The 17099-nt window shown below is 46.8% G+C and overlaps 1 protein-coding gene across 7 annotated transcripts in view; it reads left to right on the top strand.

The window, feature by feature from the left end:
• RFX4 (regulatory factor X4) overlaps positions 1 to 17099 on the top strand; it is a 155589-nt gene that overhangs the window by 133419 nt on the left and 5071 nt on the right. For 6 of the 7 annotated variants that reach the window (XM_073900350.1, XM_073900349.1, XM_073900351.1 and 3 more), the window contains 2 exons: positions 10258 to 10420; positions 12167 to 12305. In XM_073900350.1, the coding sequence (XP_073756451.1) occupies positions 10258 to 10420; positions 12167 to 12305 (302 nt within the window). Of the gene's footprint in view, positions 1 to 10257; positions 10421 to 10744; positions 10871 to 12166; positions 12306 to 17099 lie in introns of those variants that run through there. The other variant, XM_073900352.1, reaches the window with a different exon arrangement.

Genomic DNA, 17099 nt, shown 5'->3' with positions numbered 1-17099 from the left:
AAAAAAAAAAAAAAAAAAAGAAGGTGGGTGTGGAGAGGAAAGCCCATTTTCTCAAAGGCCCTGGCCTGAGGGTGGTGCCAGGTCCCTTTCACTTAAATCCCCCGAAGTGAGGACTCAGTCACATGGCCTCATGTAACTGCAGAGAGCAGGTGGGAAATGAAGGGTAATTTGACGGACCCATTTCTTCCCATCCCACCACTGCTGTGTGTCCGGGACTTCCCCACCTCTCCTGGACACCCAGCGGCCTCTCAAGCTGCTGACCTGCCTCCACTCTTGTCAGTCTACTTTCTCAAGGCCCACCGAGCTGGTTTCCCTGAAGCTGTGCCTCCTCAAAGTGCAGGGGCCGAGTCCACCACCTCACACTCAAGCCTGTGAGCAAGCTCTTTCTCCAAATCGCTGCTCACACTGCTCCCCCTCTGGGGCTCCCCTCCTTCCCCCTCTGCCTGAAGAAATCCTACTCTGTTCTTCGTTTCCCTCACCCTCTGGGTTCGAATTTTCCTCCAGACCCTCACAGCATGCTTGGGCTTACTTATATCCGAGTTCTGCTTAGAATAGAATTGTTTTCAGAATAGACTAGGGACTAAATTGCATGTTTTTGAAGACCAAATAAATAGGGTGAGATTGCCCTATTATGATGTTTTTTACCCATTCGTTCACTTACACATCCACCCATTTATCTATCCATTTATCCAATAAATAATTTCTCCAGTGGCTTCTATGTACTAAACACTTGAGGTCCTTGCTTCCTGTGAGTTTATCATTTAGAGGTTCGGGTTCTGATAAGCAAGCTGGCAGTCACAGATAATGTGAGGAGTGCTAAGTTGGGCTGATTTGGGGAGAAGGGAATAGAGGAGCACAAAAGGAGGCTGTGTATCTGGAGGGTCTGGGAAGGCTGAATAATGTGAGAGAAGGTAGTCTTGGCAGAGGGAGTATTAGTACCAAGACCTGGAGGCAAGAGAGAGCATGGCATTTTCAGAGAAGATACAGTATATATCCTAGGAATCTTTGATTAATTCCTTCCCTCAAGTTTCCTTTCTCTCGAGAACTAGTGCTACTCAGAGAGGGAATGAGCAGGTGCTTAAGAGCCTATAATATGCCTGACCTCTCTGCACTTGGCCAGGGGCGGAAACTTGCCTGCCGGTGAACTCAGCGGTCCTTTGTCAGGGACTGCTAAGGAGACCAGATTCTTCAGAGTACTGAGAAGTAGGGTGGTCAGTAATTGGCATTAGATGGAGCTTTGATTTCACGTTGGGTACGCAGCTGGAAAGCGCCCTCCTCTTCTGTGGAAATTTACATTTTGGCATCACATATCTGTTTACATGGATGCACCTGGAATGGTGTTTTGTTTCCACTTTGAGGAGGAAGAACATGACCCCCCCACACACACCCAACCCTCCCATTTTCCCTCCCTCGTGGGCTTTTGTCATTCCTGCTTAGGAGGCTTGGGAAGGAAAGCCGTACGGGAAAGAACCACCTTAGTCACTGTGAATGAAATGGGAAGAGAACTTGAGCCCTGTTCACAGCTCTTCAGCCGCTCAGGGGTCCTCCCCAGGCCGGAGCATGGGGCAGCGATCCCCAGTCTTTCGCCTCCGTCGGGAAGGAACCAGGAGGGTAAGAAGGGCTCTCAGCCTCACCCCCATCCCCCTGGGAGACACACGCGAGCCAGTCGGTGGTAACATCCTCACTGCGAAAAGAAACGGAAATTATGCAAATCAAACAGTCGTGCATTGTGGAGCAGAAGCGGTTTGGGTGAGAACTTTCCTGCAGCGTAGCAGCTTGTCCAGCAAGGAGACTGTAAGGGAAGAAGGGGACGGGAGGGCTGTGAAGTCAGGATGTCTAAAACCTCTTTATGATTCTCGTCCAGCTAGTGAGTCTGCCTGGCTTTCCTCACAGCACTGTGGAGGCCTCAAGGTGTGGCAGGTGTGATAGTCAAACCCACAGGAATATCATAAATGTGTTCAGAGATTTCTGTGCAATGTGTTCAAGAGTCATAAAAGTAGCTTCTTAGAAATACAAATGTGAAACAGGTTCTCTTCAGATGATCGTAACCTTTGAAGATTTTGGCACATTCCTGCTTTGTTCTCAGACATCTCCAGGGGGCATTAAAAATGTCATCCTAGATAAAACTATGTGTAATATTTTTCTCAAGTACCACTTTTGAAATACTCCATTGCTAAATTGGACTGGATCTTGGCATGCATGTGGGTCATGGTCTTGGAGGAGACATAATTTCCTAACAACATCTATGGTTTTATAGATATTGCATTATAAAGCACATGTATCCCTGATATTTCCTAATATCCCAAGATATTAGGAAATATACTATGATAGGTTTCTTAAATTGGGGGATTTATGCAAATATTTCATTGACCAATGTTGTGAATTGGAAAACAATTATTGTGTATCTTATAAAATCCATTTGCCATGTTTCTTTTTTTAAAAAGTTAACTCAACATATGGTCTTCATGCCCAGTTAATTTTTATTTCTGTCTTAAAATTACTGGCAGATTTATATACCATGACTTTCCAAAAAGTATCTGAAGTGGTTAACAATTAAAAAAAAAAAAAAGCAAATTTTTAAAAAGGACCCAAACCAGAAAGCAAGAAGTGGGGAAAATTAAACAAAATAAAACCACCCCTGCTAAAAACAGTTTATTAATATATTAAATGAAATTTTATGTGACCTAGTTATTTTGCTGGGTCTCTAGCATGCTCTGAATATCATCCCTCAGGTGATACAGGTATTATCAAGTTCAAGTTACAGTCAAGGCCAATCAGGTGTCTGCAACTCTTCCACATATCAATGTCTCACTTTTGATGGACACTTCCCCATTTTTCAGCTGTGAAAAAAAGAACAGTATTATGTCTGCTTGGTGAGCACAAAGAGAAAATTAATTCATTGCACATAATCTTTTGGCATCCTTTGGTACAAGCTCTAGTGAATACAAAGTCCTTTATTATAGCTAATGAGTTATGACTTACTAGGAAAACAGCCACTCTGCTTATCTATGGCTCTGTCTCGTTCTATGCCCATACCTACATGTATTTCTAAATATGTTTTCTTAGGACTGTTTTCATTAATTGTTTTTAAAGGCATGGAGGGGGGTGTGGAAGAAAGTGAAAGGAAAGGAATATTGGGCACCTAAAATGGAATCTGATACTGGCTGATTTTGTTTGGGCATGTTCAAGTCTATGGGGAGGCCATGATAAGTTACTGGGTAAAGGATTCCATTTCAACAGATTTCCACGAGGTAAAATCTAGCCCACTTATCCGTTTTCTTCCCTAACTTTGTGAGCTTGGCCCAGCAAAGGTCAGAAACCTTCATTTTCGTTAAGAAAAACTGGCATTTCTCCTCCTCAGGAGCATGGCAGGTGGTGCCAAACTGACTGGCCCACTTAACATGACATTGGGCTGCAATTCTTCAATGTCATTTAACGCAAACTGTATAGCTCCTGCTCTGTCCCTGTGAGGCCTCGGAAGGGCGCGAAGACCTGGTTTATGATGTCATTTGAAGTAGTCCCTCCTTTAGCAATGACAATAAAAGTTAACTATTAAACTCATGTTTTTACCTTCCCACTATGGGTTCCCTGCACCACAAAACCGGCAAATTAAATCACTGAGATGCTAGGATGCCTAAAGAAATAAAGGCAAATTCCTTATAAATGGCCCTAACTGTAGAACATCTGGCCTGCCCAGCTGCATCTTCTCTCCATTGGTTGAGGATGTAACAAAGATAACTGGCTCCTACTCTTTCCAAATAACAAAAGCTCAGTTATTCTGAGGGCAGCTAAAAGGAGTGGGCCATGGTGGACACCGCAGCCCCGCCCCAGAGCCCACGATGACTCACTGACACATCCTTGGAGTTGTCCCTGCCAGTGAATGCCCCCTCCTCCAGCCCTGCTGCTTCCTTTTCTCTAAAGGAATGGAATTAGGAAATATAAGCTGGGCCTGAAAACAAATTGTTGAATCTCTTCTTGACTTCACATCGTCAGGTCTTGGCTTGGTGTTGGGGGCCTCTGGATTTGCTCGTCCATTCTTCTGTTGACTTCTTTTGTGTCCAATCTGTGCCGTGTCCTGGGGGTACAGAGTGATAAGAACAGGCAGAGTCGCCACCTTCATGCTCCCTAAATCCTAGTGGGTAAGAGAGTCAATACAGAAGTAAACTACCAGGTCAATAAACCATTTCGAATGGTCATAATGAGAATAAAAGTGTGCTAGGAAATGGTCAGAGGAGGCCTCTCTGAGGAGGTAGCATTTATCCAAGACCCGGAATATCAGAAAGGGTCAGCCACATAAAGTCTGGGGAGAGGAAAAGGTCATTCTAGGTCATGGGGAACAGCACGGGCAAAGGCCTGAGGCAGAGAAGAGCCTGGCATATTGAGGACTGACTAATGTGGATAAATAAGTGGAAAGTGGCAGCAGGGGAAGCTGCAGAAGTAGGCAGGGCCAGATTCTGAACCAGTACCTCTCTCTGGGAACGGATCCATTTGCTGCTCCTGGCCAGTTTTGTCAGTCAGACTGTGGCCTGGGAGCTACTGATAAAGTCACCCAAACAGATGAGGTTTTCAACTTCAGCAAGTATTCTCCTTAAGCACTATTCCCTGGAGGATAGATGGCCAATAGGATAAATATATACATATGAAATCTTCTTTTCCTGTCTCAGTCTTGAAGTTTACACGAAATGTTTGCTTAATAGCAAATACTGTAAGGGGACACCATTCAAATAGAATTTTCTGTGATGATAGCAACTTTTTTTTTTTTTTTTTTTTTTAATCTGAGCTGTCCACAGCAGTAGACCCTAACCACACAGGGCTACTGAGCACTTGAAAGGTGGCTGGTGCAATTAAGGAACTGAATTTTTTAATTGTATTTTGTTTTAATTAAATTTAAAGGGCCATCTGCGGCTAGTGGCTACTGTCTAGGCAGCTCCAAAACCTAGACATACTTAAAGGAGCTTATTTCTCAGGAAGGTACTAACAAAAGGCTTAGGTTAGATCAAAACCTGAGCAACATCTGTGATGGTTCATAGAAATCTAGCGGGGGAAAAGGTTCAAACAGTTTGGTTCAAGATCTGAAGGAGGGGTGCGGCGAGGTAGCCTGGAAAGTAGCCTGAATTTTCACAAGTCTGTACCAGGACCCTACAACTTCTGGTCCTTAATGGCCCTCAACACTCCGTGTGAACGACAGGAGGCAGTGGCTTAGAGAGCCTTGCTACTCAAAGTGGGGTCCATGGACCAAGAGCATTACCATCATTTAGAAGCTTGTTTTAAATGCAGAATTGCTGGCTCAACTCCCAACCTATTGAATCAGAATCTGCATTTTTAACAAGATCTCCAGGGATTCAGACGCACATTCAAGTGTGAAAAGCCGCTGTTGTTGTAGAAAAACTTTGGAGTTGGACAGGATCTGGGCTCAAATTTGAAAAAGTCTTGGGCCACAATTTTCTCACCTGAAAAAAGGAGGTAATACCACCTACCTCAAAAGGTTATTGCCAAGGGGCACCTGAGTGGCTCAGTTGTTAAGCGTCTGCCTTCGGCTCAGGTCGTGATCCCAGGGTCCTGGGATCGAGCCCCGCATTGGGCTCCCTGCTCGGCCGGGAGTCTGCTTCTCCCTCTCTCACTCCCCGCTTGTGTTCCCTTTCTCGCTCGCTCTCTGTCTGTCAAATAAATAAATAAAATTTTTTAAAAGTTGATTGCCAAGATTCAGTGAATTAAGTCTGGTTTATGTTGGATGATTAATCATTCATTCTTTCATTTATTCAACAAGTTATTTCTTTTTTTTTAAGATTTTATTTATTTATTTGACAGCGAGAGACACAGCGAGAGAGGGAACACAAGCAGGGGGAGTGGGAGAGGGAGAAGCAGGCTTCCCGCTGAGCAGGGAGCCTGATGCGGGGCTCGATCCCAGGACCCTGGGACCAGGACCTGAGCCGAAGGCAGACGCTTAATGACTAAGCCACCCAGGCGCCCCTCAACAAGTTATTTCTGACCCCCTGTTATATTCCAAGCCCCCTCCAGGAAAAACGACAATAACAAAAACTCAGGGAAGAAAAACATTCTGTTGGGGATGGGAAGAAAGAAAATCTTCCTCTCCTGCAGTTTTAGTTTTAATACTAGAACATGGACAACACTTATCTTTATAGGATTTTTAGATCTTTGGGGATCTTTATAGAATTCTCAAAGCTCAGGGGGTTTTCTCCACGATCCTCAGACTTTTAAGTAAGGGTGGGCATACAGGGAGGGGAGAATAAGAGAAAGATGTGGGAATTAAGCACATAGGGAAGGTTTGTTATTGTTATGCCAGTAAATAAAAAGCATCAGAGCGGTCTTAAAAATTAAGCACAAACTGTTAACTGCACACATTTCCTTTTATTAGTTTCCTTAAAAAAGAAGCAGCGATTCTCACTGGAGGTCCCACTGATAGGAATGGGAATGTAAGGGGTGTTCTTTTCTGGTCCCCAGGCAGAAAGGGTTTCTCACCCAAGCCAGTAGGTGTTAATCTGCTTAAGCCTGCCTGAGTGGGTCTCTTAGATTGCTGGCACATGGCCATTTAGGGGTTTTGTTTCCCAGACCACAGGAGCCCATTTTTCCAAGAGTTCCACTAGCTTTTTGTTTGATAACGTCTATTTCTAGCAGCATTTACGCCTTCAACAACAATTTCAATGAAACAAAAATTTACTGAACACCTACTATTTGGCAGACACTCTGTTGGGGATACAGAGATGAATAAGGAACGGTTGCTGTGCTCCAGGAGCTCATACAAAAGTAACTTGCACTGCATTCTCTCAGGTGATGGCTATTACGGCTATGTCGCCCTACTACTCCCAGGGGGAGAAAAAGAGAAAATCTTTTGGCTTCCTTGGCTGCCTCCTTTACATACCCACTGACCTCGCAGTGCTTGGCCGAGGTCCCAGGGGCTTGAAGGGTTAATTACTTGCTTGCCGTGGCTGGTTCATTGTTCTCCCATACTTCCCACCCCGCTCCAATTCTATCTCCAATTGTAAAATTTGTTTAATATATTTTAATGTTTTTCTTTTCACGGAGGTAATGTGCATTCATTATAGAAAAATACAGATAAGCAAAATGAAGAAATGTTTTAAAGCCTTCCTCAGTCCCACCGCCTAGAGATAACCTGTTTTAATAAAAAGGATACTTTTAAAAATTATAACAGCAATATAATTTCATATGAAGTGCAAAATATAGAGGGGGGCAATCATGCATAATCCAATCATCTGGGGCATGATCATTTTGGCATTTCATCTTTCCAGTCTTCTTGCAGTTACTATAAATGATGCCTAACAGATAGCCTGCTAAAGTCATTATCTCTTTGTATATGATGTACATGTGCAAACCAGGAAGGGGTACTTTTAGCCATAGTGGTGAATAAGAACACCTATGATTTTATGGAAAAACACGTTTAGAAGTTTGCCATCATTAGCTAAATTTCTGTTGCTATTCAAATTTCATCCCTGGTGACAGAATCTGACTGTCTTCCCTGGCATCTGAAATGGGACACAGAGAAATCTCTACTTTAAGAAAGTGCGATACAAGAATACCTGAATTCATAGTGAAGAGCATGTGAATATCATCAAGAGGCTTCCACGTGCCAAGCTCATGTCAATTAATGCTCACAACAGTTCTGCAAGATAGATATTATCATGCCTGTTTTATAGATGATGAAAGAAAGTATAAGGGGCTTGCCCAAGATCTTCCAGCCAGTACACAGTAGGGCTAGGACCCAGAGCGGAGAGGCAGTCTGGTAGAGAGAATGGGAGGCCTATGGCAGACTGGGGTTCGGAACCCCACTGGTCCCACCCACGGGGACCTCGGTCAAGTTAACATTCTGAGTTTCCCTGAACTGGACTTGATTGTGCCACCACCAGCTTGAAGGGCGGACCTAAGGAACGGTCCTGAGAATCAAGCCTGGAGTCCACTGTAAGGGTGTTGTGGGGGACACTTGAGCAGTTCACAGTTGCCTTTTATGGGGGCATCTGAAAGAAATTCCTGGTGGATCTTAATTCCAAGGACAGTGGACTCCTGAGCAGTTTGTTTACTATCTTATGGCTACTGACTTGTCAGGTTTCCCAGTGGCATTGTTTCCTGGAAAATTTCTGAGCCCAAGTTAAGGCCCACCTCTAGGAAGAGTTAGAGTAGGCATGGTTAGCCTCATTCCTGGTTGCACGTTTTGCTCCAGTTTTAATTTCTTTGTTCACTCCCACATTCACATTATTTTCTTGAATCTTCTGTATTCCTGTCCACTCCCTAACATTCTTTCAAATTTAACCTTTGTTTCCTCATCTGTGAAATGGGGATAATGTTTATTTTAAGGGTATCTGTAAAGCACTTAGCACAGTGCCTGGCCTATATTAGATGGCCCTAATTGTTTCTCCTTCATGCTCTTGGACTGAAACTGTCCCTTCATTGAAAAACGGCGTTATTTGCATTCCAAAAGATTCTCCAGTTTACAGTAGAGTTCAATACAGAGTTATTTTAATAATAAACAAATGTGTTCAGAGTAGAATTCCATTTTCACATGCCTTCCAGAGTATCCCGCATGGAACCTGTCGTGTAATTGGCACAGTGCTGGTCCACCAACTCAGTCTTTCACCTGCTCCATGTCAGTGCAGCTACTCATGGCCTATTTGCAAAGTCTTTGGGATGGAACGGACTGCATTTTTTAATGAAAACCATTCTTTCAGCTTCCCCCAGGAATGTTAAGATAGAAAAGATCTGCTGCAGAAAACACAGAACTAAAGCACCAAGTTTTATTTCCCCTTAAAAATGGCCTCCCATAACCAGTTCTCCCCTGTGCCTGCAAGGGGAAGGGGGTGTTAGAGCCTAGTCCCTCCACTTCCTAAAATAGGTTTAATTATTTCCACTAGATCAACATTCTAAAAAATTTTTTAAGATTTTATTTATTTCTTTGACAGAGAGACACAGCAAGAGAGGGAACACAAGCAGGGGGAGTGGGAGAGGGAGAAGCAGGCTTCCCGCCGAGCAGGGAGCCCGATGCGGGGCTCAATCCCAGGACCCTGGGATCATGACCCGAGCCGAAGGCAGACACTCAACGACTGAGCCACCCAGGCGCCCAACGTTCTAAAACTTATCAGAAATCGATGCGTGTATAACTTAGTGATTTCTTAAATTACCATTTTTATAGTCTAACCATCTCATAAAATTCTTAAGCATCTTGAGGGGTTTAAGTATTGGCTGTTTCTCTTCCCAATCCCTAGCAATTTCAAGGTATCCAGTTAAAAAGTAAATTAATGGAATTAGTAATATGTATGGCATAGGTCACCGTTAAGGTCACTGTCTAATAATCTTCAAAAAGACCTGGGCAGGTAGAGCCCAGTAATCTACTTAGGGCTGCTTTAAGCAGTTTGTTGGCTCCCTGACACCTGTTTAGTTGAATGTTGAGAAGTTACTTGGCCGTGCCTCTCCAAGCTTTTTTTAAAAGATTTTATTTATTTGACAGAGAGAGAGACACAGCGAGAGAGGGAACGCAAGCAGGGGGAGCGGGAGAGGGAGAAGCAGGCTTCCCACCAAGCAGGGAGACCGAAGCGGGGCTCGATCCCAGGACCCTGCAATCATGACCTGAGCCAAAGGCAGACGCTGAACGACTGAGCCACCCAGGCGCCCCACTTCCAAGCTTTCTTTTGTCCTCTCTCCTTCCCTCCCCCTTTCCTTTCCCTTTTCTTCCTTTTAAAATTTTTATTCAAAAATTTTGGGCCACCAGGCTCTGTACCAAGCACCAGGGATCCAATAGTGAGCAAAATAGACAAGGTCCCTACCTCATGGAGCTTCTGGTCTGGGGGGGATAAGCATGAAGTAAATCACATTCACGAATGGGTGTAAGATGACAAATTGTCGTAGGCACCACGCAGGACTGTAGTGCAGTAGGGGAGCTGACTCAGTCTAGGGTTAGGAGACAGCTTCTCTTATTGAGATATGAGGAATGAGTGGGTACTAAGGGAAGAATATGGTTTCAGGCAGCAGAAAGAGCACGTGCAAAGGCCCTGTGGTGCTGGGAACTGTAGTTCTCTGGGGAAAAATGAAAGAAAGCTATTATGGCTGGATCAGAGAGAACAAAGGCAGGGAGTAGGGGATGTTTATCATGAGGTCAGCCAGGACAGAGACACCTGCTTTGTAAAGATTTTGACTGCCAGCGTAAAGAGCATGGGAGGCCACTAAGGTGTTCTAAGAACGGGGCATGCTTCCACAAGTGAGTGACTTATGCATCTTAATTTGTCTCTGCAGGAGCAATGCAGTCATACACGTGGTCTCTGACCTATACGGTGACAACGGCGGCAGGGTCCCCGGCTGAAAACTCCCAACAGCTGCCCTGTATGAGGAGTACTCATGTGCCTCCTTCCTCCGTCACACACAGGATACCAGTTTATCCGCACAGAGAGGAGCACGGGTAGGTGACTTGCCTGGGATGTCGCTTGTGCTTTTAAATTTGGGCTCACTTAGCAGCTGTTTTCTCCAAGGCCAGGAAGAGTGCTGTCCTTCGCAGAGCTTTCGTAGTGTGCTCAGTGCCGCCCTGGGTATGATGGTCTCTGGAAGTCTCCACAGGGCCCTGGAGGTGGGCATTAGCGGGCCCATTTTCCAGATGAGGAAACTGAGACAACAGCTCAAGTTCAGTCCTGTGGGGTCACACAGCTGGTAGGTGCAGGGCCCAGACTGATCATCTGGCTGACCCCAAAGCCTGTGTTCTTCCCTGTCTTCTGCTTTAGAACCTCAGTGGAAGACCCCCTTCCCGCAGTTTCCCCAGGCGGTAGAGCGTCATGGTGGGCCCAGGGCTTCTGTGACTGGATTAGAGGAAGACTTCCCCACCTGAGGGCCGAAGGTCCCTGGACAGCAACAGTTGTTAACGGGGCTCAGGGGACCCATGTGGGTTCCAGTGGTGCTTTGTGCCTAAAGAAATAAATCATCGGTATTGCCCATTTCCCCCCAAATCTCTGTAGTGTTGTTGCTGTGATGAATGAACTACAAATCCATTAAGAAGTGTTACCTGAATCAGAATAGCTTCTTGCCATCACGCAAGATGTCTTCATCAAAAGACACTAATCTTATGTCTAACGTGCAGTCATCCGAAAAGCACTTATGACGTCAAAAAGGGCCCTTATTCTCAAGAAGGCGAGACTGTGCCACGGGGGTACTGGAAGGTGGTTCCAGCAGAGCAGCTGTGGGGGACCCAGGAGGAGGCGCCCGCAGGTGCCTTCCACACAGTGGCCCAGCATAACGCAGCAAGGGGCTAATTCCGAGGCTGGGCGCAGGCCTGGCTGCTGGCTTGTACTCAAGTTCCGTCCCCAGGGTCAGGTGCCCCTGGCCAGTGGGAGGGCAGCCTTTATTTTCTCAGGGGACTTCTTAGAGTGTCTTTCCACACCTTTAGAACAGACTTTGAAAATTGTTTCAGGAAAACTTTTGATTCTGGAACAATGGCAGAATAGACACCCACGTGGTCTTATGTCCGTGTTTTTGCTGAGAAGATGTTATTAAGAAGAACAGTGATAAGAATATCCTGTATTTCGTAGGACTTTCTATTTTATAGAGTGTCTTCACATATCTGACCCTCAGAATAACCAGGGCCAGCATTTTTACAGATGTGAGGAACAAGGCTGCGAGTCTAGCTGCGAACAGCTAGAAAGGGGTGGAGCCAGGCTCAGCACCTGGATCTCTGACACCTGGTTGAGTGGCCCATGGTGTCTCCCCCCCCCCCCCCCCCGGAGAGAGCTTGCAACTACATACAACATCCTGCCCCATCATGGGCAAGCAGAGGCCTGAACAATACAAAACATAAATCCCAAAGTAATTTCTTCTTTCTTTCCTATTTGACTTCAGGCTATAATATGGGGCTTTTCAACAGAACGGGAGTAAAAGTTTCCGTCACTAATTATGTTTTGCCCGGGGCTGGCTTTCATTCCCTGAGTGCTCTCTGAGTGGTAAGGGAGGTGTGCCGAGGAGAGAAGGAAAATCAGCCTGGGAGTTTAAACTCACCACAACAGGGTGGAGGTGGTAAGAACCAAAAAGAAGGAGAAAAATGGAAAAAAAAAGAAAGAAGAACAAAAAGGGGGAAAAAAAGATGAGGTTGATTTTAGAGGTGTTAAGTGATCTGCTCTCCCTGCCCTGACTCACAGTATTCACTGTGCTTCCTGCGTCTTAGATACACGGGAAGCTATAACTATGGGAGCTATGGCAGCCAGCATCCTCCCCCAATGCAGAGCCAGTACCCGGCCCTCCCCCACGACACAGCCATCTCGGGCCCGCTGCACTACTCCCCTTACCACCGGAGCTCCGCACAGGTGAGTTGGTGGTCCTGCTTGCCAGCCCAGGCCTCGGGATGCTTGGTGGCAGGTCTAGTCAATTTAACACAGTTAATCGGTACCTTCTGTATACCTTGTGTGTCTGTCACCAAGGAGAGGAGGATCCTTTCCTCAGGGTCACTTCCACCCTTCGGTGGCTGCCCACTAAAGTGGGCGCTCGGCCAGTGTTCACGCTCCACTCCCTCTCACTCACGTGGGTGCACGCCAGTTGTCTTTGGTTCCATCCTCTCCAATCCCAGGATCCAGTCAGCCGCCATGTGTCCTGCCCTTTCCCGCGCAGCCGCCCCCACACGGGATCTCTGGTCTGCCATCTTCCTGGTGCCGGTCCTCATCGAGTCTAGTCAGGACTGTTACCTGGCACCATTCGAACTGGTCTCTGGGTCTCACATCTGTTCCTTTCCAGTCCGATCCACACACACAACCTCACCAGAAGAATCCTCCTGAAATGGACCCTTTACCAGATTGTTCTCAAGCCACACACTTCCTTTGGCTCTTCACTTGTCTAACAAACCAAATCAACCCTCTGTGGCCTATGGCGAATGGAACTTGTGGTCGCACCTATAATGCCAGTGTTGGGCCCTCTGCTTGTCTCAGACACTTCCTGTTGCTCTGGCCTCAAAGGCAGCTAGGCACCAGTTCTGTTCAATTCTGCGTCCTCGGTGTCTCTGCACCCCTCACTGTCCTTGCCTCAGCTCGGGGCTAAGCTAGATGGTGACAAAATCCTCTCATCAGTCTCTGTGTCACTGAACTTGCCCCTCTCCGGTCCATCCTCTACCCCGCAGCTGGAGGAGTCTTTTGGAAAAAACCCAACGGGGCCATTAACACTCTCCCGTCTTTTCACGTCATTGCATTCAAAGTCAAATTCAGTTCCTTGGCATGTCTCTTACGACTTGTTACCACAGGGCTTCTGCCTGCCTCTGTGGCTGACCAGCCACCCCACTCCATTTGCTCCAGCCAGGCCAACCCCTGTGCAGTTCACAGATACTGTTCTCCCAGGCTGGGACCTTCTTTCCCCAGCCTTCTGCATGTTGTTCAGGACCCGCACCTCACGGTCTATGCGGCACTTCCTGCCCCCAGCTCTTCCTTCCTCCGGGGCCTTACGAGGTCCCACTGCCCTAGACTCATGTAGCGCCTCTGTCGGTGACCCTCCTCACACGCCGTTATCATCACTGACTTCTCGGACCCCTACAGGAGACCCCAGAGCTCCCTGAAGGCCAAAAATTAAGTCTAGTATCCCTGGGTCACGGGCCATGGCACCTGTCAAAGCCACAGCTACCTTTTACTGAGCACTTGTCATGGGCCAGGCACCGTGCTGAGTGCTCCACACATCATCACGGTAACCCTTGCAGAAAAGAAGTGAGAGTAACCTGCCTGAGGATTTAAACCCAGGCAGTGTGACGCCTGGGTGTCCACGCTCCTACACGTGGCCCTCTGCCACCTCTCCTATGTCGGCGTTCGCTAAGAGTTTCTGGAACCAGTGAGACAGGAAGTGAGGCACCACAAGCAACGGGAGTGCAGAGGACCCTCGCTCCATCCTGCTGGTGGGGCTGGGAGCCAGGGAGGCAGGCTGGGAGCTCCGCTTGAGGGGGGTTTCTCAGGATAAACTGGAAAGGGACACAGTACCGGCAGGGAGCTCTGCTGCAGAGTGCTTGCAAGAGTCTAGAATAGAGATGCCAGGACCCGAGCGAGGGCGGATGCCATGATTGCATCAGCTGCCGGCCCACACACTGGCCTCAGAGGGGAGGCACTGAGGAGAGTGTATCCACAACGCACGGGCACTTGGGGCAAACAGGCCTCTGTTTTGATTTCCATCTGCAGTACCAAGGGGAGCCCCGGTATAAGCCCCAAACAAGCCAACAAGTTGACTCCACTAAACCATCACCTGGGGCATTCATTATAGGTCTCCAACTGCGTCACGCAGAGAAGCCAGCTCCTGAGGTACTGCTTCCCTCGGGAGCGGAGTCTGTGCCCCTCACGGTGATCCGCAGAATGCCTCAGAGCTGCAGCTGGAGACTGGCTTACACTGAACAGCAGCCTAAGCAGCTCCTTCGTGCACTTACTCATTCATTCATTCAGGCCTCAGATGATTGTGGATTGTGGCGTGCTTGCTGTGTGGCAAGCAGGCTGCAGCCCCTGATCATACAGTGGAGAAGGGGACGGAAGTGTGCCTGCCCTCGGAGAGCTCAGGCTCCGGTAGGAGACAGGCATCCAAGCAGCAGTGGCCAGATCAAGCTAAAGGCCCAAGCCGCAGCGCCCAGCAAACGTGTTCCCTCTTTCTTTCCTCCCTCGTCCCTCCTCATGAAATTTCTGGGGTGATATTTTTAAAGCCATGGCCGTAAAAAGAAACCAGGGTCTCCTGAAGGCCCATGTGGTCCCTGGTGATCAAAGACAGGTCTGCAGCCTCCACTCTGGAAGCCACAAAAGTCCCCAAGTGGAGCACTATCATTTAATAGCAGCTCTTAATCGAAGGGCCAAGGACTAATTGAAAGCCCATAGAGGAGCCCTTTCAACCCAGTCGAGGCGTGAGAGGTGGCAGGACTGGGCAGCCTCTTCAGCACCATGCCCTGTGGCCCTTTGACAAGGTCTTTTGACGACCTCTGACTCCTACCACACACTCACACTCTGTGCTTGAAGGGTTATGCCTTAGCCTCCATTTGTAAAGTGGGGTGAGAAGTTAATTCTACCACCTCTCTGCCCCAGTTGTTGGGGGTGGGGGTGTCAGTGCAACAACAAAGAATCCTTTGTTTTGTTTTTCATTAACATTTATGCATCAACCTCTGTTTTCAGCACTTGCAAATATACAGACTCACTTAATTCTCATAGCAACCTGGGGAAGAAGGCATTTTTCTCTGGTTTTTAAAGATGAGGAGACAGCCTCATAAGGTAATTTGCCCCAGCTTATGCATCCAGTAAGTAGCAAAGCAGACTCAAATGCAAATTCTCTAGCTCTGAACCCTAAGCCCAGGGCCATGAACACCGCACCCAATGTGTTTTTGGAGGGTAGATACAAATTCAAGAAGTTACTGCAACTATTCTGTCAGTTTCAAGTGACCAAAGAGAAGAATCACATACCCTAGACTCGCTCGCTCTTTCCTCTCGTGGTGCTTCGGTTTAACGTTGAGCATAGATGGGAAAATCCACTTCAGGGCTGATTGGTTTTAGCTTTCCAGAGCAGAGGTCAAGCTGTTCTAGTCCTGAGTACTGAATACCACACTTCATTATATCAGACTCACTGGGGGGAAAGATCAGTCTGAATTGGAGAAAAACCACAATTCTAGAACATGGTTAAGGAATGTAATTGGTCATTAGCACAAGAGTAACTGAAATAACTTCTACAATAAATGCCTGTCTTCAAGACTGCTACAATGCATCCGTGAGGTGCAGTGATCGCCTGCATCCCAGCATGTATATGCTCAAAATAATATGAACTCATTTGGTTTTTGAACTAGAGAACGTGTGTGCCCTTATCTATATTAGTTATTTGTACGGCACGTGCTTTCCTCTTGGGTAGTAACAAAGATAAACCTCCAGTCCTGCTTGAATTCTCATAATACCTGAATTAGTGAGTCCAGATGAAGGAGGTTTCACACTGTAAGGTTTGAAATATTTCAGAAAAACACCCTTCTTGCAACTATGCTACACTTGTTCACGACAAACTGAGTGAACAAGGGATGGTCTCTGCTGCCTCTTCCCAGGTGCCCCATTCTCATGCCTGACCAAATAGGGAAAACAAACCAGACCAAATTAGTGTGGCCACAAAATATTTCTGAGCCTCATTCAACACACATTTGTGGAACTTCTACCCCATTAGCAGCCATGAATGTGTACCAGGCCCTGGAGCTCAAAAGCCATTTGATCAACTAGAAGCTGTAGGGCTAGACATTCATCTGGAGTAGACTAGAAAGCTATTCTTTATTCCTCATCTGTATGGCCAAGGCCCAGGCTTGCCAGCCAGTCACACAACTCTCACAGACTCTCTAGTGGCCCGGCCCGGCCCAGGACCGATCTGCTTAGGGTGTTCCACTTTGGGAGAGCATCCTGAGCCAAAAGGGAGAAAAATCAATTAACCATAGTGGTATAAGATCAGTGACTGTAGAGCCAGGCTTCCTGGGTTCAAATCCCAGCTCTGCCTCTAAGCAGCTCTGTGCCTCAATTTCCTTATCTGAAAAATGGGGAGAATTATAGTACATATTTCTTAGGGTTGTGAGTTGATAAAGGTTGGAACAGGGCCTGGCTCGTGGTTAACACTATTTATGTATATTATTACCTTTCGTAACACCACAGTTATTATATTTTGCATAATTAAAGAATTAATATCTATTTGTCTCACTATACTAGCTCTACGGAGACAGGGACCAGACCTTTTCTTCTGGACCATTATGTCCCCAGGACCCGGAATAGATGTGGCTTTTAGTGGGTACTCAGTTAAATCCTTGTCAGTGAAATGAACGAATGGCTCCTCACTCTGGTACTGAGTCGCTCTGTGGCCTCCAGCAGATCGTTTCCCCTCTCGGCCTCAATGCCCTCCCCTGGGAAATGAGGTAGGACCAGATGGTCAGTCACTAAGGCTCTTCCTATCAATAACGGACCATGATCCTATGATGCGAAGAAGAATATTAATAATAGCTAACACATTTTGAAAACCCACTATGTGGGAGTTCTGAGTGTTTCATGTGTATTAATCCAGACCCTAAAAGCTCAGCGGATGTGGCTTGGTCCGGCAAAGATTTTGGGGGAGGTACATCCTCTTCCAGAAGAGGCTAAAAGGAAGCC

This window comes from Callorhinus ursinus, unplaced genomic scaffold (genome assembly GCF_003265705.2).
Source record: "Callorhinus ursinus isolate GAN/ISIS: 27379988/994484 unplaced genomic scaffold, GSC_fseal_2.0 scaffold14, whole genome shotgun sequence".
In the NCBI taxonomy this organism is placed as follows: domain Eukaryota; kingdom Metazoa; phylum Chordata; class Mammalia; order Carnivora; family Otariidae; genus Callorhinus; species Callorhinus ursinus.
This window is presented reverse-complemented; position numbering and strand designations above follow the sequence as displayed.